We start from the raw sequence: 21,987 nt of genomic DNA, 5'->3' as shown, positions 1-21,987 counted from the left end.
CGGGTCTTGGAGTGGAAGGACCCCCCCTGATGCTGAATTGCCGCCAAAGACCTGGCACTTTGGCGGCGGGTCCTGGAGTGGAAGAACCCGCCCAACACCAAATTGCCACTGAAGACCAGGAGTGGAAGAAGCTCCGGGGGCCTGGGCCCCGCAAGAGTTTTCTGGGGCCCGCAGAGCAAGTGAAGGACCCTGCTCCAGGGGCCTCGAAAAACTCTCATGGGGGCCCCTGCGGGGCCTGGGGCAAATTGCCCCACTTGCCCCCCACTCTGGGTGGCCCTGGAATAGAGACAAATGGCGCATCCTGCAATCCTACTGAGGTCAAGGAGACTACTTGTGAGAACAAAGGTTATGTGCGAGTAAAGCCAATAGGATTTGGCCAAATAATATTTATGCCAATTAATTTTCTTTATAGTGACCTACTCTTCTTTGGAATTGTATAGTTTGAATATCTCTGTATTACATTGCAGCTTTCATTTAAGAAGTATAAGACTGGATTTCTCAATGAGATGAGAAATTAAATTACTGTTCACATTACCTTTTGTTTTTAATACAATAGCCGGTGTGTAAAACACTTTCTAGAAGCCCAGCATCCTAGTCACAGGTTTTAAACAAACAGTTTACCTTTATATATTTATAGCTGGATTGTGTGTGGGCGCATATATATTTATTCATTCATAAGCATACATAGTTCATTTATATCAACAAGATGAAGTAAAAAACCTTTGCATTAAAATATTTTTAAAAGGATTGACCATCCTTCACAATACTTGTCCAATATGTGGGAAAACAAGCACAAAACAGCCCATTAATTTCAGATTAAACTGGACAACACACATGAAACAGCATGAGAAAATTACAGACTAAAATAATCTGGTCCTTTACAGATACAATATTTTGCATACACCATTCTGGTGTGTAGAATATTCATGTTACAACATTCCATAATATTGCGATTTGTAACAATTTTTTTCCCCAGTAAGAGGAAAACTATGCTACTGAATGGTTGACAGAATTAGGTCATAACTGAATGCATTTTAGACATAATTGTACCATACATAAACTGTTGCATCACAGATGGAATATAAAAATATATACCACTGGATATTCAATCACAGGAACAGTATATTTTTGGAAATCACTGCACTACCAGTGCAAGTTATTAATTTCTTCGTCATGGGTGGAGAAAAAAAGCATTAAAAATCATTTAATTGTGAAGATACAATAACTCTTTTTCCCTGGAGTCAGATGAACATCCTTGGATAACTGACATGAATCTCACCTTGATTCCGATGAGTGTTCATGATCAGAATGCTGTGTATTTAACAGGTGTATTAGCAGGATCCTTAGCCACCACTCCCATGAATGGTGATCCTCCTTCTTCACTCTCAGTCATTGAGAAGCTTTGCTCCTTGTGAAATAGCAGTTTGTGATGAACCAATTTCACTAAGCAGCATTTCCCATCAGATGCGGATAGTTCTTTGACTTTGTCTCCACATGTGATAATTTTTTGCCTTTTTTTTTTTTAAAGCCACAGACTGGGATACACAGAGAAACAGAAGATAAGCATAGTTTACTCAGCCTAGTCTCCATGGTACTCCAGATCCACAGCTGGCCATTATTCTTACTGCATATGTCTTTCATATACTGTATTACTGCTTGGGTTCAAAGCTTTCCTCTCTTTGCTATTCTTTTTACCAAGCATCACTTTAGGCTGACTTGTCCTTGCTCTCCATCCTTTGTTGTTCCCAGTCTTCAATGAGGATTTCTGAGTTAAGAGCTCACTAAAGTGTAGATCATGCTGAATGCAAAAGAGAAAGAGCCAGTATGAAAGCGTCCCTTTGAAGTATGCAAAGCACTTTGAATTTTATAACCTTTACCCTCCACTCCTAATTTTTGACTCTAATGGCCTATGCCTTCCTTTGCTATACTGGCTCACATTCCTTCCATCTCTCTATAGCAACTGAATTATGGTGGATTCAAGATTAGTTTCAGGAATCACTCAAGATGCTATGAATTCATTAGCCATTTTCCACCACACCACAAGCTTTGTGTGAGCTTAATAATGTACTTCCGATGTCTGAGTCTGAAAAGTGAAGAAAATAAAACCACTCTACTAGTGTTTGATCTTTGAAATTTCTGCCAGCCATTTCCAGAAGGAAAAGTAGGGTTTCCACTGAAATGGTGGTGTTTCATTTCTTAAGAGAAAAAAATCTTCATGCAGTGGAGGAAACATCAAAAATAAAGAGATCAGTTGGTTAGGATACATATATCTTAAGTGTAAGCCTGTATTACTATGAAATCATATTATACTACCACAGACCTGCTTCATTGTATCTCCATCTCTGATAATATAGGTAGGGGTGACATAGGTGATTCTGTAGTTTACACTAGATCACTTAGGGCCAGATTGCAACTGGAAGTTTCTGGCCATGTTTTAGAATGACAGAAATGAGCGGCCCAGAGGGAATTCTGAAACACTAATTAGCTGATTCTAGTCTGCTGGCCAGTACAACAGAGTGAAGGTAAAGGTACTATGGCTCTGCCTTCCCCAAACAGTCCAAGGAAGGGATGGGTGAAGTTAGCATAGCCAGGAGAGGTAACAAAGCATAATCCATGTCCTTCCCACTCAGACAGTATCTGGGTACGTCTACACTATGGGATAATTTCGATTTTACATAAACCGGTTTTATAAAACAGATTGTATAAAGTAGAGGGCACGCGGCCACACTAAGCACATTAATTCGGTGGTGTGCGTCCATGGTCCGAGGCTAGCGTCGATTTCCGGAGCGTTGCACTGTGGGTAGCTATTCCGTAGCTATCCCATAGTTCCCGCAGTCTCCCCCGCCCCTTAGAATTCTGGGTTGAGAGCCCAGTGGCTGATGGGGCAAAAATCACTGTCGCGGGTGGTTCTGGGTAAATGTCGTCAGTCATTCCTTCCTCTGGGAAAACAACGGCAGACAATCATTTCGCGCCCTTTTTCCCTGGATTGTCCTGGCAGGCGCCATAGCATGGCAACCATGGAGCCCGTTCAGCTTTTTTTTTTTTTTTTTTACAATCACCGTATGTGTACTGGATGCCGCGGACAGAGGCGATACTCCAGCGCTACACAGCAGCATTCATTCGCTTTTGCATGATAGCAGAGATGGTTACTAGTCGTTCTGTACCATCTGCTGCCAGTGTAATTTGGCAATGAGATGACGGTTGTAGGGGACTGCGGAAGACTATGTCACGGTCTAGCTAGGGTATCTCCGCTTTCTCGGCGGCCTTGTGGAAAGCCCCTGCTTGCTAAGTGGCCGGTCATTGTAGGACATGGCATGCCAGTTATAACTTGCTTTTAACTGGTTGAAACCAGTTTGTATGGCCTTAGGCCAAAGGGCGGGCATAGCTTGTGGGAAGTCCCTTTTTGCATATGTATGAGTTGCTTTTGTATTGTGTATATATAGCTGTATGCTCCCGGTCCCACCTTTGGACTCCGACCCAGGCCGAGCTGAGCTTCGGTGCTGGGTTCCCCGCCAAAGTGACAGCAACGCCCGGGGTCCCCGTTGCAGATGTGTCACTCTACCTTCATTAAAGCCAAATAACTCACAGTGTGTGTGGGCCTCATTCTTGCAGAGCATCGAAGGACGTTACAACGGTTATCTGTCCTTCTGTGCTGTCTGCTGCTATCATGGGTGCCCCTGGCTGAGGTCGGCTGGGGGTGCAAAAGCAAAACTGGGAATGACTCCCCGAGTCAATCCCTCCTTTATGGTTTCTAAAAATAGAGTCAGCCCTGCCTAGAATTTGGGGCAAGTGTACTAGAGAAGCAGTGTATCAGAGAGTACAGCGGCTCCGTCAGATCCCGCAGAAATGATGAGCTACATGCCATTCACGGGGGGTGCCCCTGCAACAACCCCACCCGTTGCTTCCCTCCTCCCCCAACCTTCCTGGGCTACCATGGCAGTGTCCCCCCCATTTGTGTCATGACGTTATAAAGAATGCAGGAATAAGAAACAGTGACTTGTTAGTGAGATAAAATGAGGGGGAGGCAGCCTCCCCGTGCTAGGACAGTCCAGGCAGGACATTAAGCGGTGCAGGGGAGAGGAGCCCAGCATCCCGCTGCTATGATAGTCCAGGCAGTACAGAATCTTTTCTTTACACTAGAAAGGAAGGGGCTGATGGAGCTCAGCTCCCCATGGCTATGATGAAGGCGGTTACCAGCCGTTCTGTACCATCTACTGGGAATGACCAGGAATCATTCCTATTTTTACCCAGGCACCTCTGAGGCCAGCCAGGGGTATTCAGCAGTTATCAAGCATCTACCGTCTGCCACCAGGGAGGGGAGAGGAGCGGATACTGCTCTTCAGTGCTGCAGCATTGCATCTACCAGCAGCATTCAGTAGACATAGGGTGACATTGAAAAAAGTCAAGAAACGATTTCTTTCCCTTTTCTTTCACGTGGGGGGGGGAGGGAGTAAATTGACGAGCTATTCCCTGAACCACGCCGGACAAGGTGTTTGACCCTATGGGCATTGGGAGCTCAGCCAAGAATGCAAATACTTTTCGGAGACTGCTGTGGACTGTGGGATAGCTGGAGTCCTCAGTACCCCCTCCCTCCCTCCATGAGCGTCCATTTGAGTCTCTGGCTTCCTGTTACACTTGTCACGCAGCACTGTGAAGCCTGGAGATTTTTTTTTCAAACGCTTTGGCATTTCGTCTTCTGTAATGGAGCTCTGATAGAACAGATTTGTTTCCCCATACAGCGATCAGATTCAGTATCTTCCATACGGTCCATGCTGGAGCTCTTTTTGGATTTGGGACTGCAGTGCCACCCGTGCTGATCAGAGCTCCACGCTGGGCAAACAGGAAATGAAAATCAAAATTTCGTGGGGCTTTTCCTGTTTACCTGGCCACTGCATCCGAGCTGAGATTGCTGTCCAGAGTGGTCACAGTGGTGCACTGTGGGATACCGCCCGGAGGCCAATACCGTCGATTTGCGGCCACACTAATCCTAATCAGATATGGTAATACCGATTTTAGCGCTACTCCTCTCGTTGGGGAGGAGTACAGAAACCGATATAAAGAGCCCTTTATATCGATATAAAGGGCCTCGTAGTGTGGACGGGTACAGCGTTAAATCGGTTTAACGCTGCTAAAATCGGTTTAAACGCGTAGTGTAGACCAGGCCTCTGACTCATGCCAAGGGGAGCAGATGGGTAAGAGGGGGGAGGACCCTGGTGCCTTCTCACACAGATTTGGCCAGACATAATTTTGCTCTTAGTAATTACTTTTCAATTTAACTGCCACAAATTTTAACATGCAGCCTGCAGTATTTAGACCTCAGGATAATGCTGTAATTGACAAGTGAGCAGATATTACATTATTACTATTGCTAATCAGGAAGGGACATTCAGCCTCCGACAGCACTGTATTGATTGAACAAGCCCCATCTTACAAAGCATTATGCAACATAAGGGTGTTGGAGACGGGGTACTGGACACGATCCCAGTTATGAGAGGAGTAGAGGGAAAATTAAAATAAAATAACTTCATTTAAAATTAAAAGCATGAATTTGTGTCATCAAGCTGCTTTAGTGTAATTACATGGCCCCTACCAGCAAAAGTGCAAGGATCATGCAGGTGTTGCCTTAACTAGACATGATCCCTGCATATTCCTTGCATCAGCCATTTGCATCTCTGCCCTTAGTAAATGTGACAGTGTAAGGGGGAGGAGTAGAGTGGAGCTGTCCATGGACCTAGTCTTTCCTTCACTCACAGTGACCTTTGGATGAGGCCTTATCTATCTAGCACTAGAACTATCTTTATAATGCAAGGGAGGCTGGCTCAGGATAGGCCACGGGAGAGGTACTGCCAAGTGCACCTTACTGCAGCAGACCAAAGCATGCATGCTAGCTGCTCAGGTGCACCTGCAGCTATTTGGCCCCCATTCTAGTGCTCTTTTGAGTGTTAGGTAAGAATCAGCTTGCATAGCACAGGGCAGGATTTCACTCTAATATTGTTTATTATTAACAGCTGATGTAACTTATTTGCTATGATATCAACATAGAGTGACATCCATCTAAACAGACTATCCAAAGGACCAAAAAAAATTCATTTCCTAGCAGAAATAGCTCTTTGACTGAAGGCTGAACAAAATTGTATTGGAAACCTTGGGGATGCATTGGGCCTAATTCAGGAAAGAACGTAAGTACATGCTTAACTGGAAGTCCTATGACCTCAATGGGTCTTAAATACATGCTTAAGTGCTGTTCTGAACAGGGATGCTGCCTGAATCGGGGACTGAAATGGTTGCTCCAGACAAAGGGAATGAGGCTGCCTGTTCTTGATGGTTCATAGTGCAAGCTTAATTTTTACATGAAAAACAGCTCTGTACCACTTCCACATAGGAATGATCAAGCTTACCAGTAAAGATAGTAGAAGAAGGAAAGGAGATAGAAAGCTAGTTTACACCATGCTTCTTTCTGACAGTAACTCAAAGTGTCTGCATTCATGACTGCAGGTGGATCATATGCAAGCTCTGAACTATCCGCTGGGCAATGGAAATACCTGAAAGAGCAAGAGAAAACATCTGGAGTGACACTAATATTCTAAATCCATTTTTTACAGGTTACAGGTCCTCATGCTCCAGATCACTAGCCCAGAGTAAAGAAATCCCATCTTCTCCCATGACACAGAAATCCACAGTTAGGTTCAGTTTGGAGGTTTTAGATCAGGGGTCGGCAACCTTTGGCATGCAGCTCGCCAGGGCCAGGCCGATTTGTTTACCCACTGCGTCCGCAGGTTCAACTGATTGTGGCTTCCACTGGCTGAGGTTCGCTGGGGGGCAGGAATCGGCGCGGTCTGAGGGTTGTGCTGGCCCCCACTTCCCACCACCCCCATTGGCCTGGGATGGCAAACTGCAGCCAGTGGGAGCCACGATTGGCCAAACCTGCAGATGCAGCAGGTAAGCAAACTGGCCTGGCCCACCAAGGTGCTTACCCTGGCGAGCCACATGCCAAAGGTTGCCGACCCCTGTTTAGATCTTCCTCTGAAACATATGGCATTGGCCATTGTTGAAATCCGATACCAATCTAAACAGACTACTCATATATCCATGTAGCAGTTGGCGATATACCTATCTCCTAGACCTGGAAGGGACCTTGAAAGGTCATCAAGTCCAGCCCCCTGCCTTTACTAGCAGGACCAAGTACTGATTTTTGCCCCAGATCCCTAAGTGGCCCCCTCAAGGATTGAACTCACAACCCTGGGTTTAGCAGGCCAATGCTCAACCCGCAATTAATTCTTGTGGACTTCCTATGTTCTATTAACTGTTTAGAACAATACATTCCATCCTCCTTATGTGACTGTGACTTACTCTCTAATATGAATATGTTATGAGTGGCAGTCTTGTCTAGTGGTCAGAACAGGAAATCAAGATTCCTGAATTCTAATAGCAGCTATGTCACTAACTGCATGACAACAGGTAATTCTCTCTGAACCAATAAACACTTCAGTTTATCTATCTGTAAAAAGGCTATAATAATACTTGCATATCTCATATGTAGGACCCTACCAAATTCACAGCTGAAAAACATGTCACAGACTAGGAAATCTGGTCTCCCACCATGAAATCTGGTCTTTTGTGTGCTTTTACCTTACACTATACAGTTTTCACAGCGGAAACCAGCATTTCTCAAATTGGGGATCCTGACCCAAAAGGGTCATAGTATTTCCAGCCTTACTTCTGTGCTGCCTTCTGAGCTGGGTGGTTGGAAAGTGGCAGCTGTTAGCCAGGTGCCCAGCTCTGAAGGTGGCGCTTCGCCAGCAGCAGCATAGAAGTAAGGGTGGCAATACCATACCATGCCACCCTTACTGCTGCACTGCTGCCTTCAGAGCTGAGTGGCTGGAAAGTGGCGGCAGCTGATTGAGGGCCCACTTCTGCAGGCAGCAGCACAGAAGTAAGTATGGCAATACCATACCATGCCATCTTTATTTCTATGCTGCTGCTGGCAGAGGCTCTGCCTTCAGAGCTGGGCTCCTGGCCAGCAACTGCTGCTCTCCTGCTGCCCAGCTCTGAAGACAGTGCCGCCACCAGCATCAATGCAGAAGTAAGTGTAGCAGTACTGCAACCAGCCCCCGCACCTCTCAATAACCTTGTGACCCCCTCACAATCTTTTTGGGTCAGGACCCCTACAATTACAACACCGTGAAATTTCAGATTTCAATAGCTTGTAATCCTGAAATTTACAATTTTTTAAATCCTATGTGAAATTGACCAAAATGGAACATAAATTTGGTAGGGCCCTACTCATAAGGCATGCATTATATGGCTTAGCTGCATTGTTATATGTCTGAAAAAATTGCCACCAACATAATCTTTGAATGGAAAATGACTTTTCTACACAAGGAAAATTTCCATATTTGTTGAAAATGTTTGTGTTTTCAACAAAAGCTCAAAAAATGAAGAAAAATGTTGAGGACAAGACATTGTTTTTGTCTAAATTATTTCATGAGGAAAAATAATTTCCTGATCAATTCCAGTTAAATGCTTTGCGATCCTTAGATGAAGTAGTATTATTACTGTTAAAAATACAGTATAGAAACTTTTATATAGAGATTGATGGGATCAGGAACTGATTAGATGTACATGTTTATTTAAAAACCCACCCGTACTTTTAAATGATGCAGAGCCAGCACATAGCCAACTTGTGGAACCAGATGTTTAACTTCTCATTATGCTAACCATGTTCTCTCTCCCTCCTTCCCTTCTAGCATTTGTCACACTCACTCATCTTTCTATAGACTGCAGATTCTTCAAAAGGGGCCATAGGTGAAATTCTGGCTCCATTGACTTCATTGGGGCTATGATTTCTCCCCACATCTTCCTGTGTCTTTGTACAGCACTTGGCATAAGGGACCCTGATCCTTACTGAAGGCATAATAATAAGAGTAATAGCACACATACGCAGACATCTCTGCAGATAAAGATCTACTATACTCCCCCCCAAGCATGACTATAAACACTCGCCATCCACAAACAACATTTTTGCCTTGCACATTAAATATAATTTTCACACTTGCCAGACACCTGTTCTTGTGACACTTGAGGTGTTCTCCTCTGTGAAAATTGTGTTGGAAATACTATTAGCTTTCATGTGTTCAGTCCCACCAGAGAGAAAGCACATTCACAACTCCATCAAGCTTTTGAGAATTCGATTGTCACTGTAAACTCAGAATAATACACTGTGCCATTCCACTCGAAATTACTACTGAGCTTTTGTAGCAAATACTATGAGAGAGCTCCCACTCTTTAGGTCCAAGCCAAGATACTCCTAATTATCTTCTTCACTATAACACTGCTCTTCGCACTGCTACACAGCAGTGGGTCTCTGCTACATTCTTTAGCCCTCCTGATATAAAGAGTCCCTGAGAAGATAAAAATCATGTATGTCTTTTAAAATTTTTATGGGAAGGTAGTGCTACTGAAAGGTGCTATACTGACAGCACTGGAGATTAAAGTCCCTTAGTTATCCTAAGGACAGATGGAGGGCTGATTCTTCACGAGGGTGCACTGGGGGCTTGGCTACCAGGGAGCTGGCTGAAGGTCCCTGATCCTACATTGTCTGGCTCTAGCGTAAATTAGAGCTGCTGAAGAGAAACTTTACCTTAAGCAACTAATTCTTAATGTCCCCAAGTGACCTTAACCAGTGGAAGATCAGGCACAGAGCAGCTCCACTCCACCACATCCCTCTCCTGCAATGCCCTGTCCCTCCCACTGTGATGGGATGGGGGAGGTTGCCTCTGGCAGTTTTACACTAATGGAAAGCTTGCCTGCAGACAGCTACAGCCAGAATCCAGCCACTCTGCAAAGCCAGAGCAGCACAAAGTGCCTGGAGAAGATTAGAGAATCTGGCCACAAGTAGGGTTGCCAACCCTTCTGTTTGGCTGGGAGTCTCCTGGAATTGGGCTCGATCTCCTGGAGGCTACTGAAGCCAATCCAGCAGATTTTAGGGTGCTAAAAGTCTGGTGGCGCAGCGGGGCTAGCACAGGCTCCTTGGCTTCATGCCCTCCTGGAAGTGGCCAGCATGTCCCTGTGGTTCCTAGGCGGAGACACAGCCAGGGTGTTTCCACGCACTGCTCTCACCCTGAGCACTAACTCCGCAGCTCCCATTGGCTGGGAATGGGAAACCATGGCCAATGGGACCTGTGAGGGGAGTGCCTACAGGCTGGGGCAGTACGCAGAGCTTCCTGGCTGCCCAGAGCGTAGGAGCCGGACATGCTGGTCCCTTCTGGGAGCCACTCGAGGTAAGTGCCACCCAGGCGGAGCCCGCACCCTGCACCCTCTCCCGCACCCCAACCCCCATCCCTGAGCCCCCTCCTGCACCCAAACTCCCTCCCAGAACCCCTCCCACACCCCAATCCCCTGCCCCAGCCCCCTCTCACACCTATACTTCCTCCCAGAGTCTGTACCCCAAACCCTCTCCTGCATCCCAACTCCCTGTCCCAGCCCCGAGCCCACTCCTGCACCCAAACTCTCTCCCAGATCCTGCACCCCACACCCCCTTCTGCACTCCAGCCTCCTGTCCCGGGCTTAGCCTGGAGCCCCCTCCTGCACCCAAACTCCCTCCCAGAGCCTGCACCCCAACCCCCTGCCCCAGCCCGGTGAAAGTGAGTGAGGGTGGGGGAGAGTGAACAACAAAGGGAGGGGGGCTGGAGTGAGCAGAGGAGGTGGCCTCAGAGAAGGGGTGGAGCATGGGGTGGGGCCCTGGGGAAGGGGCGGGGCAAGGGTGTTTGGGTTTGTGTGATTAGACAGTTGGCAACCCTAACCACAATTACAAACAGTGAAAGAGGAAACATCCCTCAGACTCCTCCCATCAATGATACACAACCCTGATGGAAGGGTTGAGAGGGTAGTTTCATCTCCATGCCCATTCAGTCCCTCTAGATAGCAAGCTCTTTCGGACCAGGACTGCCCTCTGTCCGTATAGTGCCTAATGCAGTGGTTAGTTTCACTTTCATATTGTAGTCTGTTTCATTTCCTGGTTCTCAAGCACTTCTATGCTGCTGTAGTATTTGTGTTCCAACACTGTACAGTAACTTCTCACTTAAAGTTGTCCCACTTAATGTTGTTTCATTGTTACGTTGCTGATCAATTAGGGAACATGCTCATTTAAAGTTGTGCAATGCTCCACTCTTACGTTGTTTGGCTGCCTGCTTTCTCCACAGCTGGCAGCCTCCCTACACCTCCCCACAGTGCCTCCTGCCCGCCAGCAGACCCCATGGATCAGCGTCTTCCCCTTCCTCCCCTGCCTTCTGCCTTGGCAATCAGCTGGCTTGCGGCGTTTTGGAAGCAGGAGGGAGAGGGGAGGAGCGAGGACTCAGCACGCAGGTTTCCCCTCCCTCCCCTGCCTCCCGAATGCTGGAAGCCAGCTGATTGCCCGGAGCAGGAGGGAGGTGGGAGGAGCAAGGACGTGGCGCGCCTCCCCCCCTCCCTCCCCAGCCTCCCAAAAGCGGCAATCAGCTGGCTTGCAGCATTTAGAAGGGAGGAGAGGGAGGGGGAGGAGACAGGATGCAGTGTGCGAAAGTAAAGGGGGGGAGAAGAGGTAGGTCAAGGGTGGGGACTTGGGGGAAAGGGTGGAGTGGGTGGGCTAAGGGTTGACCCCCCCGCCCCTGGTGCTTGCAGAGTAGGGGAAGCTGCCCTGGAACCTAACCCCCACATTTACATGAATTCTTATGGGGAAATTGGATTCGCTTAACATCGTTTCACTTAGAGTCGCATTCTTCAGGAACATAACTACAACGTTAAGTGAGGAGTTACTGTCTAGGAATAGTTAACTAACAATCTAAGATTTTTTTTTAAAAAGATATACTCCTTTTCCCCCCTAAAGTGCCATAAAAATATTTCTTTTAATATTCAGGTTTGTAGAAGCTTTAAAATCCATTTCATTCTCTTCACTGGAACCTGAATGCTTCCTGTTTTCCTCTTTCTCCAGATTGACAGTTAAAGTTTGAGGACCTTTCAGCTTAAAAGTATGAACCCACAGCAGAACTGAGTTTCACCTACCTATGCAACTAATGGTTTAGAAAGGGAGAGTGGAGGAAGAAATCCATCCTTCATGTTACTGCTGTGTTTTCCTTATGCCATATGCATGCACACCGATTGGGCAAATGAGGGTGACCATAGTCCAGTACATAGAAGACAGCCTTACCTCCAAAAGTGATAGAAAACCAGAGGAACATTCAGCCCCAGGGTTAGCCATTCCTGAGCACACAAGAACATGATGCAGAAAAGGCTATGGATAGAATACTCAGGCAGCACCAGCTAAAGAGAAAAAAAAGCAGAAGGGAACAGATCTATCAGAAAATTCCCTCTGTGATTTTTATAGTCTAAAACAGCTTTTCAGTAGACTAAGCATAACTGCAAGTCTCATGGGTGTATGTGCCTGCCCCTAGGTGCATCTTAACTGAGAGGCAATATGGTCTAAAGAAATGAGCACAGGATTGAATGCTGAGTTCTAATCTTGACCCTACTCCAATCACTTATTGAGAGACCCTGGATAAGTCACTTATCCTCTTCTTGCTTCAGTTTCCCCTGTCTGTAAAATGGGGATTATAACACTTGCCTATCTCACTGGGGTATTCTCAGAATAAATGAGTGAATGGTTTGAAAGAGCTATTCAAGTGCTAAGTATTATAACTGAACCATTGAAAATTAGAGCTCTAGTACCGAAGTTTCACTTTTGTTTGGGATTGTTTTCAACTATTTTGATTTTCTATAACAGGATTAAATCACTGGGAGACTCATGTGTATATTAGAGAGCAGTTTGAGCCAAAATCTTGTGAGAAGGAAACCTTGAAAAGTCTCTCCTTAGTAACAACATGGCTCCAAGTGTCAGTGCTCTTTGGACCCAAGAAGTGGGTAATTTCTCATTAGAGAGAAATTGGGTGGACATTAGAAACACTCCCACCTTCAACGCAGGTGGAACTGAATAGATAGCAACAAGGAAATCTAATTTTAAGGAAGAAAGGCTACTGTAGACAAGACCGTAGAGTCCTGTCACTATCTCTACTGCTTTCCCCCTTTCTTAGTTGGTCTTTTTCTCTCATTTTCTCGGGTGCTCTTTTTTACAACCATAAAGATACATTTGCCAACAGCAATCACTTCTCACCAGGCAGAAACCTTTATAGGCATCTTGGCTTCATCTTTTGCAGGGTCTTGGAGCCACCTCAGCTAAGGACAGGCTGCACCACAAAAGGCATTTGGAGTTTGGTTGGTAATAGTTCAATGGAACCTGTCAACTGCCACAGTGACCCCTCTTTTTAGCTACATCACTGTATTGTAATGGAACCCAAACTTTTCCTTTTTTGGGAATCTTTCCATCTCACAGTCACAGAACTTTTATTTCTCTTTGGTACTTTTGCCATAGCAAGTAACACATTTAGAGACATCTTATCCTGTGTCAGTAGCTTCAGTTATAGTACCCTCAAAGCTCTATCTCCTAGGCCAGTGTTTCTAAACTTTAGTATTGACAACCCCTTTCACACAGCAAACCTATGAGTGCGACACCCCCCTTATAAATTAAAAACACTTTTTTTTATATTTAACACTATTATAAATGCTGGAGGTGATAAAGCAGGGTTTGGAGGTGGAGGGTGACAGCTCATGACCCCCCCATGTAATAACCTTGCAACTCCCTGAGGGATCATGACCCACAGTATGAGAACCCCTGTCCTAGGCAGATGACAGATCATGGCCCAACTATACAGTTTGATTCCAGAGTCAGGTAATTTATCACTGCTGCTTTTTTCCCCCTTTTCAGAATTTGATTTATAGTATAGCGGTAACCTTTCTAGCAAGGAGGATTCATCACAATCACAAATTGTAGATACAAAGTGCTTAATGCTGGACATATATCTGGCTAAGCATCCTAGCACTGAAAGTGGGTTACAATTCCCGTATACCTGTTCTTAATAGCCTTTTTAGGGTTTTAGTCTTTTAAGTGATCCATTATCGGTAAAATGTACAAAACTGGTAAATCTGGAGGGAAACTGACCTCACTGACTTCAATGAGGCTACAAGGGCATAAGGCAGGGCAGGATTTGGCCACTGCAGACCAAAGTCCTCTGTTTATCCAGGGATCAGGATTGCCAAGACAAGTAGCAATGCAAGATCCCCCCACCACTTCTCGGAGAATATGTCTGTGAAGAATGTGGGAGACATCTGTATTATTTCAATGAATATTATGTATACCTCTGTATATTTAATTATCATTATTCTGTTTGCTACCCAGTTTCAAAAGGTGAACTACTGCAGGAGCTCACCCTCAGGGAGGCAGACAATGGCTGTAGATAACCCACTGACTAGTACTTAAATACAGGTATCAAGTCCTTTGAAGTTTTACCTCCACTGTGCTCTGATCAGTACGCTGGCTGGTAACCCTGGGCACGGGGGGAGGGACGAGGAAGGAAATCCAATTGGGGGAAATGAAATAAAGAATTGTGGAGGGGTAAAAAACCTCAGTCCTGAAGCTGAGAGGGACACAGAAGGAGGCAGTGAGTACTGGGGAGCACACTGATTTTCACTCCCTGAGGCTGAGGAGTCTTGGATAAATTAGATGTGACCTTTAGGCAACGGCATGTAGGCTGCTTGTTGTTTTAACCCTTTTCTCCAAATGCTACATTCTTTTAGATGTATATCAATAATATTTTGTTTTGAAGAAGCTGATCTGAGTCAGTCACCTACTGGTCACAGCCCCCAAAGGGGATCCATGCAGGTAACCAAACACAGTCAGGCCTGCAGACTAATCATCTTTGGTACACAGAATGCGATAGCCAGGAGATGCGGTGTAAAAGTGGGGTGACCCAGGGGACTCTGCCCTGAGAGAAGCAAAGGTGCAGGACCCATCAGTTGCACCAGGTGCCCTTACAACAATTACAACGTACGATTTAATATAGACAGGAAAAAATCACTCATCTCATCATAAATACCTAATCTCCCAGTGCACCAGATAGTGCATATACACACACCCTCTCTCTCTCTCTCGCTTTCTCCCTCCTCCTCAGAAATCTAAGAGAAAAGAGCCTTGCAGCAACTCCAGAAGTTTACAGATCTGGGAACTGCTGGACTATGGCACAGGAAGGTGAGTTTCAGAGTCAGTCTCCCTTGCAGACAATATCTTGCCAGCAGCTCCCTCATTTTTCTAGCAACTTGAACTCCCTCCCTGCTACAGTTGAGCTACCCGAGGGCTGAGGCAGTCTCTCGGGTAGCTCAGTCCCAAACCACTGGACTTCTTGTTTTCTGTATATATGTTGTTGTTGTTCTGTTTACAAAACATCCCTGGCTTTTTATATAGTTATTTGCCCTTTTGTCATTATTCTATTGCATAGGAATTGATTTTTCTTGTATGTGACCACACTTATAGCACATGACATCATTTTCATGGGAAATGAATATTCTAACTTGGTCCACTGCTGAATAATGCCATGTTTGAATCGACACTGAAGATTGATTATAGGAATTACAACTGTAAAAGTGTAGTGGTGGTGGAATAAATATTACAAAATCTTCCTTCTTACTAATGGATCCTGCACCTATGGAAAATCACCTATCACAGCCTGTTCACCCAATTATTGCTAAGTCACTCACTTAAGTGCTAAGGATCTGATACTACTTAGAAGCCCTTAGCTCAGAGCTAATGCCCTGGAATATCTCAGCGCAATTGGAAACCCCACAATTTTTCCACTTCTCAAGGAGGACCCACTGCATCTCTGTGAAAGTCTCCCCCTCTCCACATTAGCACCTGTCTTACACCGCCGATTTCAAAAGCCCTAAATACCAGACACCATTCCTTCTTTCAGAGAATGGATAGATGGGATTCCCTTCCAAGCCCATCCAGGCCATTCTTTATCCAGCTGTTAGGTGACATAAACTCTCCCGATCTCTCTAGAGGCTGAGCCTGTATCCTCCCTATCATTCCCATCCTGAGGAATAAAAAGGGAAAGGACATGGAACTGGAAGCTAGGTCTCCTTCATGTGACACAAAAACTGTTCACTAGCCAAGTGGAAACAAGTCTGTTTACGTTAAGAACAGATCGGTCCCATTCTATCCACATAGCAGCAACAAGCAACTGCAAATGTTGCATATGCATAAAATCAGCCAAAGACCCAAAACTGGGCCTGATGTAATAGGGTGCAAATCCATCAGTGATGCTGCATCATAGACTCATAGACTCATAGACTTTAAGAGTTTATAACAAGGCTTTTTTCCCTTACACCCACTGTAACTTCAACTCCTTTTATCCTCCTCACTGCAGGAACAGTCAGTGAATGGACAACACCCAGGTCCCCCCAATCCATCTCCTTTGGGAGTCTGGAAATGTCTGAAGCACCTCACTGATGAGGTCTGTGCTGAGAAGTTTGCCATTTTTTCCATATGATCACTTACTAAAGCTGAAGGTGGAATTTGTTTGCTTTCATGTCAGTGGAAGAAGGGAGGAGGAGCAGAATCCATGGTTTTCAGAGCAGAGAGTTAATTTAATTTCATTTTAGAGTCCATCTTAATAGAGCTCACCTAGTACGAGCATGGGTTTATTGAGAAATATCAGTTGCCAGATTAAAGCCTTTGTGAGAATAACAAGTGATTACTCTATTTAACAGCTATTGAATTGTGCTAATTGCAAGCACAGACCAAGCCAGAAGAATTCAGTACAAACTACTGGAAGAAAATGAACTGGATTATACAGAAAAATCGTGGCACTCTGGAAGTGTGTGCGTTGCTCTGGAACAGGCACACATCTGGAACACATACACTGTAAATGTTTGCTCCATTTGTCACAGGCATCGAGATATTTGATGAACTGTGTACAAACACACCACATTGTATATACATTATATTTTAGCATTTGCAACAGTCTCAAATATTTTATTCAAGTACAAGTTCCCCTCTTGCGACACCTACACCTGTCTGGGTGTCTTCTCCAGCCCACCTTAAATGACCCAAGCATGAGGTGACTATATCTCCTGTTTTGGCCAGGACAGTCCCTTTTTTTAAGCCCTGTTCTGACCATCCCAATTTTTTTGGCAAAACTGGGCGTTTGTCCTGTTTGCTCTTGCTGATTGATCATCAGTTGGTAAAAGCAAACTGACAAATGCACAGTTTTGCCCAAAAAAGTGGGGTGCGACCCCTTGTGGGCCATGGAGGAATGTGAGGGGGAGCAAGCAGCAACGCCAGCCCCACACAGGAGAAAGGGCTCAGATAAGCAGCTTGGGCCAAGCTGGCACCGCACAGGCAGGCAGCAGGGGGTCTTGGGCCAGCACCATGCGTGGGGTTGAGAGGGCGGCCTTGGGCCGGCCCTGTGTGAATAGGCATTGGGTTGGTGGGACACAATCAGGCTGGCCTTGTGGGGGATGGGGAGGGGCCTCAGGCAAGCCATGTGAAGTGGGAAAATTTCCTTTGGGAAAATATGGTCACCCTATCCAAGCAACACCACTTTCTTTGAGAGGCTGTAAAAAGTGGTTGGCACTAAGAACAGGTTTGACCGAGGTCCCTGGGTTGCATGCTTACAAAGTCCATACTGAGCCCATGACAGGACTTATAGCTTCCCTCCTCCAGCAGAATCCCCAAGAGAGTGCAGGTGACATTAACACTAGCTTTGAATTTCAAATAATTCAGCAATAGTGACAAAGGCTGGATTGGCAGCCCTGGAGATCCAAGTCCTCTAATTATGTGCAGTATAAGTACATGCCTGGGAACAAGAGGTGCACACTTCCTTGCACTGCCTCACTAATGTGCCTCAGGCAGGCAGGACCTGGTTATGGGGTGAGAGGATGATTCAGTCCCCAAACCCATCCAGTCTTTGGCCATTTCCCTGAGATTGGCAGCAAGATTGACAATTAGTACCACATCCATTCATTAGGAACTGGGAAACCACCATCTCATTTCACAGACAAGTTCATATTGATGAAAGGGTCTCAGGGATCAGTAAAATGAAGTTCAGACATCTGTATAGTACTGGAAGGGCTCTAAGACCTCATCCCTGGGGCCTGCCTGAGGTTGGCAGTTTCATGAACATCGAGTAACATGCTCACAAGAAAGACACTGACACGTCTCAAGTACAATGAATGTCCATCTGAGGAGGCAGAAGCCCAGTGGGAAACTGAGCAGGAGCTATAACAGCTTTCCAATCCATTTAACAGGAAGAGATGTTAACTCAATCCACTTTACCTATTGTACTTATTTTACTCATTTGCATAGAGCCTTACTTTGAGGGATTAAGAGTCTGATCCTGACTCCACTTAAACTTGCATTGAACTCAGTGGGAAGAGAACCTAAATCTTTTGTTTGGATAATATGCAAACTTTTATTTTCTTCACATCAAACAAATCTGTCAGGTTAGTGATTCAAAGTTTGTCAGTAACTTATACACAGCTCATCAGAGAATCAGATGTATAATTGTGTTCCTGAGAGCTGCTTAGGAATCTGTTCTCAGGAGGCCATTAGAAGCAGCATGGCTGTTAACGCTTGTTTTTGGCACAACTTTGTTCCTATGTTGCTCTATTATCACTGCAAGGAGACATATTTAAAATAATCCATTCTGGCTTGCTGTGTGAAGAGTATTGGAGGAAGCAGACATAAGAGCAATTAGCAGTGTGGTGATTAACATTGTCTTGAGTTAGAAATGAAGAATATGAGCTGAACACATGAAGAGAGGACCAAGAGGTGAAGCTTTTCACAGTGCCAGATGACAATAGAGATAGCAAGTGTCCCTAGGTCTGGATGCTCATCCAAATTACATGAATTACACATTTGTGCCAGAAATCAGGACACCCTTCCAGTCATGACAGAGGCATGGAGTAAGGATGCAGATGACAAGGTGAGGCACCGAGGGCACACAGTAGACCAGAAGATGGAGGACATGGAGTGGGTGTGTAGCAGTGCTTCATTTGTGCCAGGGCAGATCCAGGCACCTCTGAGCTTGCTGTGTCAGTTATGAAACTAAAAAAACAATTGCTTGAGCCCAGCATCTGTTTCATTACAAATTAAGTACTGGTGTGCAGGGCATTGGGGTAGGGCGTGCCTGGGTGCAGTTAGCTGGGGTGGGTATGAAGAAGAACTGGGAGAGGGAGTGTCATTTATCCATGTCAAAATGTTGAAACACATCATGCGTGAAAACACAATTTTCAGTGTAGATAAAAACTCAGGGTGAGTAGGACCCTACTCCCTGTGAGTGGTCGCAGTGAAAAAAATGGGATTACTCATGGAATGAGATGCTAGTCAGTGAATAAAGATGAAAGAATTTGGCTCTTGATAAAAAAAACATATTAAATCACAAGTAGGCTCCCAAACTGCATTTCTGTTAAAGAAGATAACAAGAGAGCAAAGCAAAGGTGGACTGCCCAATGTAAACAAATGGGAGTGATAGCGAATGAGGAAGGATTATATGCCAGTGTGGAATTAGCTGTATTCTTTAACTCTTCATTTCCAGACTTCCCAGATTTTTGGAATGGTGTCTAAGTTTTGTAAAAATTTCAGAACATTGATTCTGGACTGGTATCTGGACTCCACTGAAACACATTGCCAACTTTAACTCTATGAGTATTGTATAACTTTTACTCTACTGTGCCTATAAGGCATAGGTATAAAATAGGTGTTTATTAATAAAATAACCATTAACCTCAATCCTTCTGATAAGGAAAGAGGGACCAACACTATGATCTTATTTGGTTATCTTCCCATACTGGTATCTGCCTCCCTGCCCCCTCTACCTGGAGATGCCTCCCACCTGGGTGGGGGTGGAATTAGCAATCTCAGACTTGCTATTAAAGGATGGTATTTTGTTTAGCACATTAATCCTTGCAACAAACATTTTAAAAAAGGAGGCTGCAGAAAAGCAATATTGAGTCATTGAAGAGAGTAATCTCTACAGTACAATGTTTAAATAGCGACGTGATAAATATGATTAATAAGCAAGTTCCCTTTCCCCAAAGGATATTCTCATTGCCATGGTGGACATCTTGTCATGTTAGCATACATACCTACCACTGCATGAAAGGATTTCATCTCTCATAGCTCACAGGCAGGAAGGATGGCCTTATTGTTAAGACCCAGGACCAGGAGATTTGGATTCTATTCCTATGTCAGCAACTGGCTTCCTGTGTGATCATGAGCAAACAAATAAACTTCTCTATGCCCCAATTTCCCATCTGCAAAACTGAGTTACTGCTCTCCTACCTCAATCTGTTGTGAATCTGAAATCATTAGTATCTATAAAATGCATTTTGAGTCTAAGATGGAAAGTGTTATCAAAGCACCTAGCATTTTTTAATTATGTGCAACATGCACACTGTTGTTTCCACAGTGACTTTGGGCTCAGTTGTGAGCTGCCTGATGTGTCTGTGAAGAGGAATGAAGAAACACGAATCTGTCCATCCCTCTGTCCCCACCGACTCCTCAATCTGCACTGATCTGTGTGCATGGTGAGCGCATCAGCTGTGGGACTGCCCCTCTCTCTCCTTCTCAAGTGGAAAGGGAATGGGCAGAGACTTGGCTTCATCTCCATCCCACCAGCCCCAGCATGCTGGACAGCACAACTGAGCCAGCATGGAGGGGGAAGTAAGCAGGACCAGGTATATGGCTGGCACAGCTTCCTCCCTGGAGCAAGCAGGAAGCTGAAACAGAATTGTTACTCTTGGTCACAGTTATGGGCTGTTCCTCATTAAGCCTTGTGGTAACCATACAGCCTAGCCCTTTGTGATCTCTCTCTTCCTTATTCACCTACACAGGCACAAGCAGGATGTAGTTTTTTATTATATTTTGTTAAGCACTCAGAGACCCTGAGGTAACAATACCTAAAAATAAAAATCATTATTTTCTTAACCTCTGGAAAATGCAGAACTCAGCAACTTGTAAAATTTCACTGAAAATAGTTTGATTTGTGCTGGCAAGGTGCATACATAAATCAATTTCGGTGATGAAGGAATTGCCTACAAACAAGGGCTGGACTTTCTCTAGATGCTATATGGTCTTTCTGCACTGGTTGAGGGTCACTTTCCCAGATAAGCAGCGGTGCATTCTATCCATTTGTAAGCAGTCAGGATGAGCTCTACCCTGACATCTGGTGGAAAGAATTTCAGAGAGTGTATTTGCATAGGCACGCCTACCCCATCCCAGGCTGCCGAGCTGTGGGACTGCTTTGTGACAGAAATGACTCAACCTCAGTTAGGTGATACTTGCTAGACAAGGGACATGGGTTCCAAAACCCAGTGAATTGAGAGAGGCTGGGGACAGGTATCTGTGTCTGGTGGTGCAGTCTCCTTGTGGAGCCAGAAGCACCAGTTCCACCCCCTCCTCTTTCCACTGTGGAATGTCAGAGTTGATTTTTTTATTCCCTTAAGACTCTAGATACAGGTGACTGAGCTGAACTCACTTTGGGCAAATGGTGCACTAGCACTGGGGCTCCCCTACTAAGAGCTGAGATCACTAAGAGCTGAAATCACTAAAGAGCTGAAATTACTGAGCTGAGAGCACTGAGTACTGTGCTAACTAGTGGGGGAGCCTGAAGCTATACTGCGGAACAGAGCAGCTGGCGGAGTGGAGCAGTTTGTGGGGATGGCTGGAGCGGATCACGGGACAGCTGGTGGAGCGGAGCAACTGGCGGAGCGGAGTAGCTGTGGGACGGGTGGAGCGGCCCATAGAGTGAGCAGAGCCGAGCAGTTTGCAGGGAGAACTGGAGCAGCTCATGGAGCAGAGCAGCTGGTGGAGCAGAGCAGTTTGTGAGGACGGCTGGAGGAGCAGAGTGGAGCGGCTGGTAAAGCGGAGCAGTTTGTGGAGAAGGCGGAAGCAGAACCCACGGAGAGGCAGGGCAGTTGGCCCTGGACCACGTAAGGTGCCCCTTTCTACCTAGGCTGGGGGAAGGGACCTCTACAGATAAACTCTCGAACTCTGGGGTGGCATTGACCAGAGACTTTTGGGTTGTTGGACTTTGGGGTGATTGGACTTAAAACCCTAAGGGG

General features: G+C 45.4%; 1 protein-coding gene across 1 annotated transcript in view; it reads right to left on the bottom strand.

Annotated features, from left to right (window-relative positions):
- Nucleotides 1-585: 585 nt before the first annotated feature.
- Nucleotides 586-21,987, bottom strand: part of CNIH3 (cornichon family AMPA receptor auxiliary protein 3) — an 80,907-nt gene continuing 59,505 nt past the window's right edge. Inside the window, exons 4-6 of the mRNA XM_050948646.1 lie at nucleotides 12,185-12,297; nucleotides 6,399-6,542; nucleotides 586-1,798 (exon numbers count right to left, since the gene is read on the bottom strand). Of these exons, the coding sequence (XP_050804603.1) occupies nucleotides 1,771-1,798; nucleotides 6,399-6,542; nucleotides 12,185-12,297 (285 nt within the window). The 3' untranslated portion in view covers nucleotides 586-1,770. The remainder of the gene's footprint in view (nucleotides 1,799-6,398; nucleotides 6,543-12,184; nucleotides 12,298-21,987) is intronic.

This window comes from Gopherus flavomarginatus, chromosome 4 (genome assembly GCF_025201925.1).
Source record: "Gopherus flavomarginatus isolate rGopFla2 chromosome 4, rGopFla2.mat.asm, whole genome shotgun sequence".
In the NCBI taxonomy this organism is placed as follows: Eukaryota; Metazoa; Chordata; order Testudines; family Testudinidae; genus Gopherus; species Gopherus flavomarginatus.
This window is presented reverse-complemented; position numbering and strand designations above follow the sequence as displayed.